Source organism: Coenobita brevimanus, chromosome 51 (genome assembly GCF_032717465.1).
Source record: "Coenobita brevimanus isolate Jiangsu-jjx chromosome 51, ASM3271746v2, whole genome shotgun sequence".
In the NCBI taxonomy this organism is placed as follows: domain Eukaryota; kingdom Metazoa; phylum Arthropoda; class Malacostraca; order Decapoda; family Coenobitidae; genus Coenobita; species Coenobita brevimanus.
The window spans coordinates 36537004-36554823 of NC_137004.1; the positions used below are offsets into that span (position 1 = coordinate 36537004).

Below are 17820 nucleotides of genomic sequence, written 5' to 3' on the forward strand. Positions count from 1 at the left end.
TCCCTCCACCACTCAGTCCTTCTTTCCACCACTCACCACCAACTCTCGTCCCCTCAGTTGGGCGGCTGGGCAGGCAACGTAGCGATGAAGGTGGCTCACCACGAGTTCCCCTCAGAAATCTTCACTGGACTGCTGGCGGCTGAAGCTGTCATCACTACGGGTGTGGTCGCAGTGTGATTGATTGATTAGTATATTTCAGTTTGGTATATTAATGATAGTGGTCTTGGGATACATACAGTATACTCGTACACATATACATACTGGTAAATACACAAAACGTAGAGATATAAATGCACATAGACACAAATGCAAGTATATACACACAGACGTACACATGGACAAATACGCACTCATCGTAATAAGACTGTTATTAACGTTCAGCAATGGCTGGCAGTGAGATTCAGAAAGACCGACAGAGAAATATACTCACAGAGCGAGTAGTTATATACAGAATAAGAGCAGAAGTAAACAGAGAAAAGAGATGCAGAAACAAAACTACATATACATATAATGAAAGGGGTACTCAGTGGAAACACACACACACACACACACACACACACACACACATACCACATCCACATATATACATAGATAGATAGATAGACAAATATAGATATAGATGTAAACTAGTGCTTGCCCCCCCATATTTACTGGGCTAACTAATTACCTTTCCATCACAGAATGTTTCCATACTGATATTGAGCCCACAATAACCAATTCTTACCAAAAAGTCGAAAATATAAATAAAAAGTGGAAAAAAACAAATATATCTGCATTGTTCTTCCTCCCGGCAGCCACTCCTGACGGTGCCACCACTGATCACAGCATGGAGGAGCTTCTGGCCGTGGACCTGGTGGGGGAGAAGAGGGTCATCCTCTCCATGTCTCTTCGCATGCTGGCTGATGACGTTGTGTTTAGGACTTTCAAGGTAAGAGGGAGGCTCTCTCTCTCTCTCTCTCTCTCTCTCTCTCTCTCTCTCTCTCTCTCTCTCTCTCTCTCTCTCTCTCTCTCTCTCTCTCTCTCTCTCTCTCTCTCTCTCTCTCTCTCTCTCACTCTCACTCTCACTCTCTCTCTCTCTCTCTCTCTCTCTCTCTCACTCTCACTCTCACTCTCACATTCTCTCTCACTCTCACATTCTCTCTCACTCTCACATTCTCTCTCTCACTCTCACACACTCTCTCTCTCTCTCTCTCTCTCTCTCTCTCTCTCTCTCTCTCTCTCTCTCTCATAGCATAGGGGTCGAAGATGACTGAATATTGAAGAAAGCCAACCGGTAATGCTTGTCTGTCAGCGTTAGGATGATTCCATTCTTTATGGCGATAGCACTTTGATCTGTAATACATTTAAGCTTCTGAGTTTGCCTGTTTATATACCATATATATATGTAGAGAGAGAGAGAGAGAGAGAGAGAGAGAGAGAAATATTGATATATATATATATATATATATATATATATATATATATACTCGTATATATAATGATAATGAACCCCTTCTCTCTCAGGTGATGCCCCGCGCTACCAACGCCAAGGCAGACGTCAACGCCGGCTTCAACATTCGAGTGGACACCGCCAACGCCTACACCGTCCAGGGCACTCCAATCATCACCTTCGGAGGCATCAACGCATCCTTCGTAAGTGGATTCAGGCTTCTGCAAGTTAGGGAACCAAAGGTCTTCACAGTCTTGTCTGTAGATTAATTATAACTAGGAAAACATAAGTAAAGTTTCTGTTGGACTAATGCGTGTCAGCTGGTTCGATTCATCTGCGATGCCATCACTAAACCTTCGTAAGATAACTCATTTCCCTTACTACTCACTGTAGAGTGCCTGGGCTTTAGGCTGGCAAAACTAGATTCTAGACGATTTGATGATTATTAATGATCAGCAAAATTTCATGTCTTGGCAAGCGCTTTGACAAGGTAAGAAGAAAAAAAATCCTAGTTCAGTTTAGTTCCTAGGAGCTAGGAAGGTGAGATTCAGACTCTTCAGTACTAGTGATTAGTTTCAATTCAAGTTCAAACCCCCGTTTTAGTGTGATGTAAAGCATTTGTTGGAGGATCAGATTCTCGGATAATTCCTCTTCTTTTATGAGGTTCAAAATATCGAACCAAGAATCTAACCAATCTGATTACCGCTGAGTAATTAAGATCTCATGAGGTTTTGACATGTTGAGATAGTGTAAAAGAATAACTGACTGCAGCTGTAGATGGTTGCATGAAGTAAATTTAAGCATGCTATGGTCATTGGAGAGAAGTATGGCAACGTGTCATATTTTGTTTCGAGGCGAAGTAAAGAAACTAACACATTTGTAATTGGTTCCATTCTAGGGAAATGATACACATCCTGCTTGCAAGTGGAACACTGAGTTCGATTCTTGGACTGGTCAGACTCTAGCTCAGAATTTTTTTCCCATTTTCTCCTTGTTCATCCAGTCTGGGGTCTGAATGTTATTCTGGTTTGTCGAATCTAGGGGAAAATTAGATCTTAACACACGCTGTCTTAATGACACGTGCATTCGATAGGCATTTATCCTAAGCCCTCTTCTCCCACTGTAGGTCCGAGCGACGGCGACTGAGACTGCTCTGGCGAATCAAAGCCTCCAAGATGAAAATGTACTACAGGGGGCCCTCGCCGCTCTGGCCTCTGAGGTTGCGCCGGACAACCAGCCAGCTGACGCCTCACCCGAATACCGCTTGGCTCTCACTCAAAACCTGCTCTATAAGGTCAGTCTTGTCCTCAGGTTTATTTACCATTTTGAAGGAAGAATATCTCCCTCCCTCTGGATCATAAAGCTAATAGGAAATAATAATAATAATAATAATAATGATAATAATAATAATAATAATAATAATATTATTATTATTATTATTATTATTATAACTATCCAACAAATGCGACAAGTGCATGAAATGTTCCAAAGTTCGTCTTACACTTAAAACATGTATTTGCTTGTGTTGTAACTAATAGGTAAAGAACATAACAAACAGCCTATATGGTATGCTTGAGTCAAACTCATCCTTTACTGTAACAACATTTAAAATGGTATATAAGACATGCCTTTTAAATAATTATAGCTATGACAATTATGATAATTTGCTCCAGTATTTTGGCTGTTGCTCGTCTGTTTTTATACATTTCTAAATAGTAAAGTTGTTCTGCCCAAATAATAAAAAAACTAAAAAGTGTTGAGGTACCAGGCCCAGCTGCATACATGTGATTATCAAGTGAGTGGGCCTACATGCTAGAACATTGTTCACTGTATTTGCCGGACCCTCCAAAAGACACTACTAAGCTACATAGAAAAATGTTTCATATAGATGTAATTACGTGCGATTAGAGGAAGGAGAGACAAGGGGGGAGGGGCAGTTAATTTTTCCCCTTCCCTTCCAACCCCACCCCCCCCCAGCCCACGAGAGACTGATTGAATGAGGAGTGAGGGAGACAGATGCATGGCCTGTTCCGAGTTGCCGGAGGTGTACAAATTGAAAATCTATTCACATTTTTGTGTTGAGCTTCTTGTCATTTTAGACGTATTTTTCCTGACAAGTATGCAATAATTTATGTATATATTATATATCTGGATGTTCTAAACACGATGTTTACATGATAGATGTGGTATTGCAGTACAAGAGTGTAAACTACATTGGTGCTGCTGCACTGGGCTGGCTGATACTTGTTATACCTAATGACACTTTCCTGGTCGGTCTGACGTTCAGAGGGAAATCCGGTCATAGGCAGATACCTAGGAAGGTCCACCGGCAATAAAACCACATGGCTAAGAGGGTAGGAGAAAAAAAATTTTGACCAATGAGATGTGTAGATACTAAGAGTGATAATCATACCACCCCCTGACAGACGGTACTTGGCATTCTCGGCGACAACGTGAGTCCACCTATCAGCAGTGGAGCGAACAACCTTGAGCGCCCCCTTTCAAGTGGCACTCAGACCTTCGAGACCATCCCTGAGAACTATCCTGTGGGCATGCCTATGCACAAGCTGGAGGCCCCGATACAGTGCAGTGGTGAGAGAGAGACAGAGAGACAGAGACAGAAACAGGGAGACAGAGAAAGAGAGAGAGAGAAACAACACTGAAGTCTTCAGTGTGTGTGTGTGTGTGTGTGTGTGTGTGTGTGTGTGTGTGTGTGTGTGCGCGTGCGCGTGCGCACTTATCTACCCACCTACTGATCTACCAATAGTTGATTTTACTTACATATCCAGTTACCCACTCATTCAATCTTTGCATCTGTCACATCCACTTTTGTACAGTATCTATTAATTGTCATTACAAATATACCCGTCTACCCGTCAATATGCATCCCATCTCTCTACCATCAGGCTAGGCTACAGTGGCTGTTTTTCCATGCATCCATCACTATCAATGTATATAGTTACCTGTACAGTAAGGGGGACAAAAGCTTCTCAAATGCTTCTTCACACTACTTTTCGCTTTCCCTTGGTGTCTAATACTCCGACGCTGAGAGAGGCGTGGCATATTCGATTCTCACAAATGATTCCCTTTAAGAGTGCAAGAAGCATGAAAGCACTAACTCAGGGGTATAGTAAGCCAACTTTTGTCGTTAACAGTACCATCTATCATCCAGTTTGTCATCATAACTGCTGATCTGTCTTTTGATTTGTCTGTCTGTCTGTTTACAGCCATTTCTGTCTACCCCCACAGGAGAGATAGACTATATCCACAAGCATCCTTCCCTACCCGGTGAGCTCTATGGCGTCTTCCTCACTTCCACCCAGGCCAACGCTCAGATCATATCCATTGATCCAACCCCTGCCCTGGTGAGTAATTTGTGAGCAGATCTTGTAAGCGAATACCGTTCTTTCATTATACTCCGAGCTGTCCATTCGATACATCGCCATATAATCAGTATTAATTCCCAGATTGTAGTTTTTTTTATGGGGTATGGGGGAAGGTAGGAGAGGGGGAGTCAGTGGTGCCTGGATTAGTAGGTCTAATTTTCAGTTGAAAGTGCCAGATTCCATTGTGGCAGGTCATATTAATGGTATCTGTGTTATTTCAGTAAATATAGAAATGGGTGGCTTGATTCAACCGGGAAACAAAAATGATTCCTGTGCAAACAACATGATTAATCTATAAAACCACATAAAACCATCCAATAAACCATAACGTTCTCAACAGTAGACTGGTTTTTGCAGGGTATCACGATGTACAGTAAGTGACTACGTAGTCGGTGTGTTTAATAGTGATGCAAACTGTATCAGATAACTTTTACGTGCAATTGCATGTATTTCCTACCCCCTTCCCTGCTGTGTATAGGTTTTGTGGATGTAAGGTACATGCCAGAAGTCATATAAATCTTGTCATTTAACAAGGTTCAGCACCCCACTATATTGCAGGTTGTCTCCGGTGGACTGGACTGTTAGTGCTAGTGAAATGGTTTATCAAAGAAAGTCCTTTGAAACGTCCATTACACCTCAGTATCGCATTATATATGGCAGATTATCTATGATGTTGGGCGTTGTTTTTGTTCTTGAGTCCTTTCAAGCTACCTTTATACTGCTCAGTACTAACCTACATTTTTCAGGCTGTACCGGGTGTTGTGGACTTCATTGGTGTGGGCGATATCACAGGTGTCAACAATATCAACTCGATGTCATGGGAGAATGCAATCGAACCAGTGAGTCACGCTCTTACCTTTATCACAGATGGGATTTAAGATTGTATGTGGTTAAGTGTTAGATTTTTGTGTGTGTGTGTGTGCGTGTGTGTGGCTGTGTCCCGATTTCAAAGAATCATGAATTGTACCATTGGATGAAGTGGAGTCACGTTTTGGAGTAGCCTTTTATGGGAGCCGAGACTAATATCCGTACAGTAAATCGCTTTCCCAGATGTGAATATAATATCTGATATAGGAATTGCTTCTGTAAAAGTCTGATTTTAGAGCGTGTCCAATTCCCAAGTTCAGTTCACAGCTGTTGCACGAGGAACTAACGTAAACTAATCCAATTCCATGTCACCTCCCCATGCACATGCTTACAAAAAGTCTAACTCAACTTAACTTCTCCTCATGCACCCCTCCCTCACAGGTGTATTCCCAGAGCCTCATCTGATCTAACCCCATTCCACACCACCCTCCCTCACACCTGTTCCCCGAGGACCTAACCTAATCAAACCTAACTTGCCTTCTGCCCTACTCCAATTCTGTGTTACTTTCCCTCACAGCTATTCCCCGAGGATCGTGTGTCATACTACGGACAGCCTTTGGGCCTGGTCGTGGCTAAGGACAGAGGATCGGCCATAGCCGGGAAGAACGCCATTTTAGTCAGCTACGGCGACATTCAGCCTCCCGTATTGACCATTGAGCAGGCACTTCAGAATCCACTTCCTCCTGGCCAGTTCTCTCCAGTTATCGTTGGCGACGTGGCTGGTAAGGGCAGAGCAGGGGAGAGTATGGCAGGGTGGAGTAGTGCATGATTTAGTTTGGAAAGACAATGCAGGATAGGGTTGCCTAGGGACAGGGCAGAAAATGGTAGGTCAGGACACGGGATGGCTGGGTGACAAGCGATAAGGCGAAAGCTGGACTGGGTAGTACAGATGGAATGTAGCTTCAAATGTAACTACTGAGCAGGTTTTTTAGAATCCACTTCCCCACCCTCACCCGGTCTGTCCCCAGTAGTTCAGAGCTACGTGAAACAGCATAGTCTAAAACGGTAGGGCGACTCAGGCAGGAGTAGGAGAGTGCATGTCAGGATATGGTCGGACTGAGTGGTGTAAGTAGGGATGTAACTGATTTTGACAAGGTAGGTTGGGAAAATATAGCCTGGGACAGTATAGGTTGGAAGGGGTAGGTAGGCTATCATAGGGAATGAAAGGGTGATGTATAAGTTTGTGTGTGTGTGTGTGTGTGTGTGTGTGTGTGTGTGTGCGTGCGTGTGCGTGCGTGTGCGTGTGCGTGTGCGTGTGCGTGTGCGCGTGCGCGTGCGCGTGCGCGTGCGTGCGTGCGTGCGTGTGTGCGTGTGTGCGTGTGTGTGTGTGTGTGTGTGTGTGTGTGTGTGTGCGCGTGTGTGTGTGCGCGCGTGTGTGTGTGCGCGCGTGTGTGTGTGTGCGCGCGTGTGTGTGTGCGCGCGTGTGTGTGCGCGCGTGTCTGCGCGCGCGTGTCTGCGCGCGTGTGTGTGCGCGCGTGTGTGCGCGCGTGTGTGCGCGTGCGTGTGTGCGCGCGTGTGTGCGCGTGTGTGTGTGCGCGCGTGTGTGCGCGTGTGTGTGCGCGCGCGTGTGCGCGTGTGTGTGTGCGCGCGCGTGCGTGCGTGCTTGTGCGTGTGCGCGAGCGAACTTCCATGTGCTTAAGCTTGCTTCTGTTTGTACTTTCGCTTGTTTGTGCGTTTGCTTGTGAGTGTGTGCTTGCATGCCTGTGTGTTTGTTTTTGTATTTGAAAGTTTGTGGGGTCTTGTGTTTTTAGTGACTTAGTTTGTTTCCTTGTGTTTGTGTACCGGTATGCATTTGTTTGTGTGTTTGTTAGTGTTAATTGGTATATTTGTTTTTGTTTAAGTCAACTCAACCACTAACCTCTGATACCTGCAGCTGGGTTTGCGGCTTCTACAAAGATCGTTGAAGGCAGCATGTTTAGGGGCGGCCAGTACCACTTCCACTTGGAGAACCAGGTATTGTAAGACCTCTCTCTCTCTCTCTCTCTCTCTCTCTCTCTCTCTCTCTCTCTCTCTCTCTCTCTCTCTCTCTCTCTCACACACACACACACACACACACACACACACACACACACACACACGATGATTAATGTTAAAATTTTCTGATATAGATACTTAAGCATTCTTCAGGTGACTGAACGACCAACCATATTTTGTTTTCAAAAATTGTGTTCACTGATTCTCACAGGTGACTCTAGCAAAGCCCACCGATGAAGGCGGCCTGAACGTGTTGTCTTCCTCTCAGTGGCTCTCAGAGACTCAGAGGTCCATTGCCCAAGTGACTGGACTCAGCCATGGCGAGTGAGTGATATTAGTTGTAGCTCATCATCATCATCATCAATCATCATCAATCATCATTCATCCATCATTCATCCATCATCCATCATCATCATCATCTTTATTGCGCCATCATTATCAGCATCAGCATCACTACAACCATCGGTCTCGAAGGGGCCAAAAGGAGTGTTATTGTTTGCTCTATTTCATCTCGGTGTATTTCATCTCGGCGCTTTCCAACTCACCACAGCCATCAAGATGAACATCTCCTGCAAATGAATGGGAGATGCATTAGATAATAAGATTCATGGTCTATTTACACTCACACCAATCCTCCCTAATTCTCTTATCTCAGTCAGTTCTACTTCACTATTTGGTGACCCCAGCCCATCCTACGTCACTCTTTAACTCACCTTAATCCATCCTGCTTCACATTTTAACCTACCCCATTCCACTCAGATGTACTCGTAACTCACTCCAGTCCACTCTCATCTGCTTTTAGCGCACCCTAATTCACCGCTGTTCACTTTAGCTCACCCCAGTCAACTTTACTTCACACTTGGCTCACCTCAATCCCCTGTTTTACTTATAGCTCACCCCAGTCCCCTGATTCACCCATAGCTCCCCAATTCCCTGATTAACCCATAGCGCCTCAATCCCCTGATTCCACCCATAGCGCCCCAATCCCCTGATTCATCCAAATCTCCCCAGTCCCCTGATTCACTCATAGTTCCCCAGTCCCATGATTCACCCATAGCTCCCCAATCCCATGGTTCATCTGCAGCTCACCTCAGTGCACCCTCCTTCACTTTTAGCTCACCCAGTCCACAGTCATCCATTCTGACTCACACTATCTCACCTTGATCAGCTCTTAAATAGCCCCAGTGTATTCCAATCAACGTAGGTGAATGTGTCTTGCAAAAGGATAGGGGAAAACCCATATCCACGCTAATTCATTCACTAACCTGAATCCAGCTGTATACATTCTAAATCAGCACTAATTCATTCAGCTCACCACCAGTTCACCCAAATTATAAAATGTGTGTGTTGTGCAAGTAGGTAATAGGATCCTGATTAACCAACATACATCCACACTATTCCCTTCTTACCTACATTATACTAGACCACCTTAACTAAAACCAATTTACCCTGATTCACTCCAGTTCTCACGAATTCCTCTCAGTCCATCCCGTTCCTCAGCGTAAGGGTGTCCCTGAAGCGGATGGCAGGAGCATGCTGCGTCCAGATCCCCTTAGACACCAGTTAGTTTATGCCCGTACTAGCTGGCCCCAGTCCACCCAGATCTACACCAGCTCTTCTAACTCACACCAATCCATCCCAATCCTCAGCGTGCACGTGTCCTGCAAGCGGATGGGAGGAGCATTCGGTGCCAAGATCGACCGATGCAATATGGTGGCGGCCGCGGTGGGTCTGGCTGCACGCAAGACCAGGAAGCCAGTCAGAGTCCAGCTCGACCTGCACACCAACATGACCATGATAGGCGGCAGGGAACCATACCTCTGCAGCTATAAGGTTTGGGGATATCTTGTTATCATAAGTCCAGGTTTATTAATACTAAACATACAACTGCATCTACAAGGTCAGAGGATTGTGTTGCAATTTCCAGCCTGGCCTGCATGAATAGCGGCAATGAACCAGACATCTGCAACTACTGAATAAAGTTTGGGGATAACGATATATTGCTTTTCTGTGTAAAACCATCATTGTTGAAGGGAACCATACATCAGTTAATTTTCTCGCCGCCTGTGGTAAAAGTGAGATTTATAAAATCTCAAATCTCAAGTTATCTGCTTTTAAAAGTTTATATTATTTAGGATTATCTTTGGATTAGGGTACAGTACATCCGCAGCCTCATGGTTTGATGAGAACAATGTCGAGATTTTCTTGATTTTGTTGCCTCATGTTTGTAATAGAGATCAATAGATCAGCAATTAGAATGATTAGAGGTATTGGCATTGCAATTTTCTTGGCTTTGTAGCTCTTCATCTGGAACTCCGAGAGATCGCTGTTTTGTAATTTTCTCGATTTTGTAGCCATGTCTTTGGAATAAGGAACTATCTGTATCTGCAAGCAAAATGTTACTAAATATTTGTTTTAGTTCTCTTATTTATTGTTTGACATTTGTGTTGCAGTTTTCTTAGTTTTGTATTTCCTTCATCTGCAGCTACAAGTTTAGGAATTGTTGTTGTTGCTGTTGTTGTAGCTTAGTTTTAAAACCCTTCATCTGCAACTAAAAGGTCTGTGGAAGTTTGCTTTGGTATTTTTTATATTATAGCCTTTTCTGCATTGGCAACGTATCTGGTTACTTAGTGATTTCTTTTATATTTAGCTGGTTCTAAAACTACAAAAATTTTATGGCTATTGGTATTGTGATTTTTCTCGATTATATAGCTCTGATTCTGGAACAGGGAACCTTCGTCTTCAGCAACAAAGTTGTGGAACAATTTTGTTGTAATAATCTTAATTTTAAAGTCCCAGCTTTATGATTTTATATTTTATTTTATTTTTATTTTTTGGCCTCTCATCATCGTCTGAAACTACAAATCTTTGACATTTGTTGTTATTTTCATTATTTAGAAGTCCTAACTTTCGTTGATTATATGGAGCAAACCTGAAACTTATACGGTAAATGTTTTTAAGAGAATGTATCAGCGCGAAAAGGCGGCAGTGTGTGTGGAAAGCAAACTAAGCGAGGACACAAAGGACACGGGGAAAGTGAGAAAAGAAATAGATGTCTGAGAAGAATATTGAGTTGCTTGGAGAAATATAGAGATACAGGCAAATGAGAAAGAAGCTTGGTGCTTTTGATGTGGGTGTGCTGGAAAGTGTTAGAGTTAAGATGGTTTTGCATGTAGAGGGAATGGAGAACGAGAGATTGACTGGGAAAGTGTATAGGAGGCGAAAAGTGAGAGATAGGAGGTGGAGACAGAGGATAGAAGGATGGGGTGGAAATGCATATAAATGAAGATTTGAATTGGAGGATGGTCAGCCTTATGGTAAAGGGCAGAAAGACATGTGGACATTTTGTTTTCTGCCATGCTTTCCGGGATTAAGGTGTCTGATCGAAAATCGGACGTAAAACAATTGTGCAGCATAAGTAGGTTTATGTGCATATTTACTTAAAGGAAATGTGGAGGGCTTTACAGATGGCTGAATTGTACGTAAAATTTTACCACGTAACTCAAATTCCAAAAGAAAATGGATAGAACAGATTCTAAATAAACGACTAAGAGCACTGTTGCCATTCCACAATGTCCCTAAACTGTACCTGTTTTATTATACACTATTCCCTAACCATGTAGCCTTTTCTGATCCACCAGTTCCCAACTCGCTAACTTTTATATTGTTTTCCAGGTGGGTGTAGATGATGCCGGACTACTACAGGCAGTTCAAGTTACCCTAATTGCAGACTCCGGCTACGCTGCCATTGACATCAGTAGCGACTCCGCTGCTGATACCCTGCCTTCCTGTTATTCCTGCGCCAACTGGGAGATCACGCCCCAGTTTGTGCTCACCAACACTGCCGTTACCACTTGGTGCCGCGGCCCTGGTAAGTCAGGATATGAAAAACTTCCACCAAATTTGAGAAATTCTGTTCCTGAGCAGCTCTTTTGTAAAAACTGTTAGTTCGTTTTCGTTTTCGTTTTTAAAGGCTCCAACATGCTTGCATGTGTCAGCCTTGGTCACCTAATGGCGGCTCTCCATGCTGCACGATCCATTGCAGCCTCCCTGTTCAGTCCCTTAACCCTAAGGTCACACTTAATGACCTCGTCCCATGTCTTTCTCGGTCTACCCCTCATAACCCCACCCCCAATATTAACACTTCTCACCTTCCTCACCCAGCTATCATCCCCCATCCTCTCCACATGTCCAAACCACCTCAATCTACCTCTCCTCATCACAACACCAATACACTCCAGTCCCATCCTACCTCTCAACTCTTCCATTGTAAACCCAGCCCCTCCAGGCCTTGGACGCAGGGATGCACTGCACATCCACCTAATCATTGTCATTTCTGTACGTCTGAGCCGGCGAATGTCTTCCTCCTTCACTGCCCAGGTCTCACTGCCATACAGCATTACACTCCTAACACACGCTGCATACAAAGACCCCTTAGCACGTAGGGAGAGCCCCCTCAATGTCAGGAGAGGCAAGAGCTCCCTGAACTTCTTCCAACCACTTCTCACCCTAGCCACAGAGCTAGCTCCAGCCCCACCTCCAGCACACAACATGTCTCCTAAATAACAAAACTCTTCCACACACTCAAGAGATTCACCAGCAAGTTCAATTCTTTCACGTCTGACGATCTCCACCTGCTCACCCCGGCACGCCGTACACATAAAATCAGCATTATCTCGCAGTCTACCTCTGATACCACTACATCTCTTATGCACCCATTTATCACACACACCGCACAAGATGGAATTACTTCCCACGCCCTTGTGGCAAACTGCACATGGCCACTCTCCCTCGTCTTTGACAGTACCGCCACCAACCCTAGATATCATCACTTTTGTTTTATCTGCATTTACCCTTAAACCCTTTTGCCCCATACCATCTCTCCACTTCCTAAACCTTTCCTCCGCCTCCCTTTCATTCTCTGCAATCAACACCAAATCATCAGCATACAACAACTCCCACGGGAGTCCGTTTCTAAAGTCACGTGAAAGGGCTTCAAGTACCATGATAAACAACATGGGACTCAAGACTGACCCCTGATGCACACCAACATTCACGGAAAACTCATCACTCAAATCTCCATTCACTCTCACCTGGGTGTGAGCACCCACATACATGGCCATAACCACCCTAACCAGCCACTCCTCCAAGCCAAGCTTTCTCATTGCCCACTTCACCACCTCTCTAGGGACTCTGTCAAAGGCCTTTTCCAAATCAACAAAAACAAAATAAAGATCCCTTCTCCTACCAATATATTTTTCCTGAAGCTGTCGAACAATGAATATGGCATCAGTGGTCCCCCTACCTGGCATAAACCCAAACTGCATCTCATCAATATTCACTCTTTCTCTAATCATACCTTCTAAAACTCTCTCCATTACCTTCATTATCTGATCTAAAAGCTTTATACCTCTATAATTCCCTCTTTCCAGGGCATCACCCTTCCCTTTATACACATTTACAATTACACTCTTCAGCCAATCATCTGGGACAACACACTCATAAATAATCCTATTTAATTGATATAAAGGCAAGAGTGATAAGTATGAATGTACTAGCTTTAGGGGTATAAGTCTGTTGAGTGTTGTAGGTAAGGTGTATGGCAGAGTGTTAATTATGAGAGTTAGAGAGGGTACAGAGGGAGTGATTGGTGATGAGCAGTGTGGCTTTAGGAAAGGAAGGGGATGCGTGGATCAGGTGTTTGCGGTGAGACAAGTGTGTGAAAAGTAGTTAGCGAAAGGTAAGGATGTGTTTTGGGCATTTATGGATTTAGAGAAAGCGTATGATAGAATTGATAGGGAGACTTTGTGGACTGTTTTAAGATTGTATGGACTTGATGGTAGGTTACTAAAAGGAGTGAAAAGTTTTTATGTAAATAGTAGAGCGTGTGTAAGAGTGGGAAATGCTGTGAGTGATTGGTTTCCCGTGAGAGTGGGGCTGCGATAGGGATGTGTGATGTCGCCATGGTTGTTTAATATTTACATGGATGGTGTTGTAAGGGAGGTGAATGCAAGAGTTTTAGGTGGAGGTCTGAGTCTGGTGAATGTTGATGGTGGAGAGTGGAATCTGAAGCAGCTGCTGTTTGCAGATGATACTGCACTGGTGGCTGATTCAGAGGAGAGATTGAGACAGTTGGTACAGGAGTTTGGAAGGGTGTGTGAAAGGAGGAAATTGAAAGTAAATGAGAATAAGAGTAAAGTGATGGAGTGTACGAGGTTTGTAGATGGTGAGTTGCTTGAGGAGGTAGAGTGTTTTAAATATCTAGGGTCACATGTTGCTGTGGATGGAAGAATAGATGCAGAAGTGAAGTTTAGAATAAATGAAGTAGGAGAGGTGCTGGGAGGAATGAAAAAAAGTGTTTAGATGTCGTTCGCTTAGAATGGATGTAAAGAGAAGGCTGCATGAGGGTGTTGTGGTACCGACTGCGTTATATGGGGCTGAAACTTGAAATATGGGTGTAGCAGAGAGGAAAAGTTTGAATGTAATGGAGATGAGGTGTCTGAGAAGTATGTGTAGAGTGACGCGTATGAATCGAGGGCGAAATGATGAAGTGCGAAGAAGAACTGGAGTTGTTCGGGAGATGGCTGATAGAGTTGAGCAGAGGGTGTTGCGATGGTTTGGGCATATGGAGAGAATGGATAATGAACGATTGGTGAAAAAGATAACTAGATCTGATGTGAGACTTGTAATGCTGAGAGGAAGACCACGAATAGGATGGATGGACAGTGTGAAGAGAGCGCTGGATGCGAGAGGGATGTCTGTTGAGCAAGGAAGAGTGGCTGTACGTGACAGAAATAAATGGAGAGAAATTGTGAATGAATAAGTGATGACGCAGCCCTGAGGGGATATTCTTCCGCATTTGGTCTGATCAGCTATCAGGTCAGGTGCGGGTAAGGGGATGGGTCTGTTATGATGTGGCAGGGGTAAACCAGCTCTGCTGTCGGGCTCTGCTGCGGATGTCACTGATTGCATTGCGCAGTTGACCCTTGTGCGGTGTGGTGCGGTGAGGATCTGTCCGTTCTCCCCTTTGGGGCTAAGATGCGAATGAATGTGTTTGAATGGATGAGTAAATGGGGAGTGTGTCGTCCTGTCTCGGCTACCTCCCTTTCCTTGGGGGAAGCAGCCTAGGTATATAGATAGATAGATAGATATAATTGATTGGAGAGGATGCGTCACAAGCAGATGGCCGCAGGCTCGAATTATTTTACAACTTTGAAAAAGGGCTATTGATTTGTGATAACTGGATGATTGAGTGGTGTTATAAGGCGAATCTTGTTTATTTTGTAGTCAAGCCAATTCAGATTAGACTAAATTGCGACAAACTTACTGGCATCGATTAAAACACCTGAACCTCTCGTAAGTGGCCATGACCCCCCTCCCTCTCTCTCTCTCTGTCGGTCTGTCTGTCTGTCTGTCTGTCTCTGTTTATGTCTGTCTGTCTGTCTGTCTGTCTGTCTGTCTCTCTCTCTCTCTCTCTCTCTCTCTCTCTCTCTCTCTCTCTCTCTCTCTCTCTCTCTCTCTCTCTCTAACTCCCTCCCTTCCTCCCTCTCCCTCTCCCTCAAAAATATCAATATTTTTACAGGTGTTGTAGAGGGAATATTCTTCATGGAGAACCTGATGGATCACGTAGCCACCGAGCTGGGCATGGACCCTCTGGAGTTCCGTCAGAAGAACCTCATCCAAGACGGCGCCAACGTGAGGCTAGGAAAGCAGATGGTCCGCCTCAGGCACCAGCTGGCGGGGAGACAGGGTAAGGCATGGCTAGAGTTGCGATGGCTTGGATGGGTTTGGTTAGGTTGGGTTTTTAGACTGAGTGAGGTTTGGCTTGAGCTAGGTGGGCTTGGTTAGAATGGGCATGGTTAGGCTTAAGTTAGGTTTAAGTTAGGTTAGGTTTGGTTTGGTTTGGTAGTGTGCGTGGACTGACTGAGACTTGGCTCGAGTGAATGGGTTTGGTTAGGTTTGGTTCATTTAGATTGGGTTTGGTTAGCTTGAGTTGGGTTAGGTAAGGCACATGAAATGAGTAAGGCGTGACTTGAGCTGGGAGGGTTTGGTTAGGTTAGGCTAGACTGGGTTGGACTGAGGTTTGCCCTGAGTTGGGTGGGCTGGGGGGAGAGGCGTTAATTTTGGCAAGTAGTTTAAGCGAATTGCGCTTAGCTGCTTGGTCTAAGGGGATTTGATTAGAATGAACTGATCGTAGAGTGGGTTAGGCTGGCCAGAGTTTGGGTGGTGGGTTGACGTGAGTTTGGTTCACTTTGGTTGTTACATTTGACAGAACTTACCTGAGTGAGTTTGACTAGGCCAAGCTGGGTTGAGTTGCGTCGTGATAGGTTGGGTTGGGTTGGGTTGGGTTGGGTTGGACACTGTTAGGTCTGAGTGGTTTAAGGTAGATTTAATTTGGTGTGACTGGGTTTGAGTGAGTTGCGTTAGGCTGGCATGGGGGATTTCAGTTGGCTGGCTCAGGATGGGATTAGTTGAGCGAGTTAACTTTTCTTGGGGAGGTTTAGCTGGGTAGGAGCGGGTCTCAGTGACCTGTACTAGAATTGGTTTGGTTTGAGAGAGTCTAGTTATGTTAGGTTTGGATGGGCTGGGTCAGATGGTTAGTTTAGGCTAGGTTAAATTGAGTTGGCGTGGTTGAATTAGCGATGTTCCTTTCGTTTCCGTTATAAAGAGTCCAACATGTTTGCTTACGTTGGCCATTGCCACATAATTCCTGCTCTTAACGTTGCTTGATCTCTAGCAGCCTCTCTGTTCAGTCCTTTATCACTTAAGTCACTCGCTATTACCTTTTCCCAGGTCTTTTTCAGGCTTCGTCTCTCAACTCTACCCTCAACGTTCACACCTTTCACCGTCCACACCCGTTTGTTATCCTAAATCCTCTTCACATGCCCAAACAATTTCAGTATACCCCTTCTCATCATGTACTAATACATTTTTATCCCATCCTTCCTCTCAGCTCCTTATTCTCAGTGCTAAACTTGCATGTCCTGTCATTCAAGGATGGATTACACATCCATCCAATCATTATTCTCTCTGCACATTTAAGCCTATAAACATCCTCCTCCTTTAGTGCCCATGTGTCACTTCCCTAAAGCAATACACTCTTAAGACATCCAACATACAAGGACTCCTTAACACGAAGGGAGAGCCCTCTCAGTGTCAGAGGGGACAACAACTCGTTGAACTTTTTCCAACCACTCCTTACCCTTGCCACAGCTTCCCGCACATAATAATGTTCCCCAAATAACAGAGTTCCTCCATACACTCAAGAGACTCTCCAGCAAGATCAATCATTTCTTCTCTCTGTGCGTCTGCCTACTATACACTAAACAGTGCACACACAAAACCAACACTATTTTGCATCCTACCTTTAATTTCACTACATCTTTTATTCATCAACTTATCACATACATTGCACAAAATGGAATTTCTTCCCACAACCTTGTGCCTAACAGTATGGCCACACTCACTATACTGGCCTAGATATCATCATTTATGTTTTATCCGCATATACTCTCGGACACTTATATCCAATTCTATCTCCACTTCGCGATCAACATCGTCATCAGCGCACAGCACCTTCCATGGAAGTTCAGTTTTGAAGTCATCTGAGAGTTTCAAGCACCCTGATAAGCAATAAGAGACTTAAAACTGACCTCTGATACACCCCACCGTTCATGAAAAACCCATTGAAATCTCCATTCATTCATTCATGCTTAGATGTGAACACGATCATACATTGTCGAATCCATGCTAACCAGCCACTATCAGTTCCAGGCTTTCTTATTACCCACTTCATCACCTCTCCGGGCTGTCAAAGGATCCAAATCAGCAAACAATCTACAGCTCTCATTTCTTCCCTATATATTCTTATGACAATATCAAACAATTAGTAGTGCATCAGTGGTTCCTCTGCCTTGCATAAACCCAAACTGAACCTCATTAATATTTTCCTTTTCCCTTGTCATACCTTTCAGGATTCTCACCATTAATTTAATTATCTGGTCTGAAAGCTTTATACCTCTATAATTTCCTTTATCCAGGGCATCACTCCTCCCCTTAGACACACATATAATCGCGCTCTTTTACCAGGCATCTGGAACAATGCACTCATTATAGAATTTATCCAATCGTTAACTAAACCTATTCTTACCTTTGGAGACCTTT

General features: G+C 44.2%; 1 protein-coding gene across 1 annotated transcript in view; it reads left to right on the plus strand.

Annotated features, from left to right (window-relative positions):
* Positions 1–17820, plus strand: part of LOC145400215 (xanthine dehydrogenase-like) — a 38261-nt gene that overhangs the window by 9083 nt on the left and 11358 nt on the right. The window contains exons 9-21 of the mRNA XM_080272730.1: positions 58–160; positions 795–928; positions 1504–1632; positions 2556–2723; positions 3856–4021; positions 4679–4794; positions 5562–5654; positions 6200–6404; positions 7556–7635; positions 7868–7980; positions 9306–9489; positions 11332–11527; positions 15239–15406. Of these exons, the coding sequence (XP_080128856.1) occupies positions 58–160; positions 795–928; positions 1504–1632; positions 2556–2723; positions 3856–4021; positions 4679–4794; positions 5562–5654; positions 6200–6404; positions 7556–7635; positions 7868–7980; positions 9306–9489; positions 11332–11527; positions 15239–15406 (1855 nt within the window). The remainder of the gene's footprint in view (positions 1–57; positions 161–794; positions 929–1503; positions 1633–2555; positions 2724–3855; positions 4022–4678; positions 4795–5561; positions 5655–6199; positions 6405–7555; positions 7636–7867; positions 7981–9305; positions 9490–11331; positions 11528–15238; positions 15407–17820) is intronic.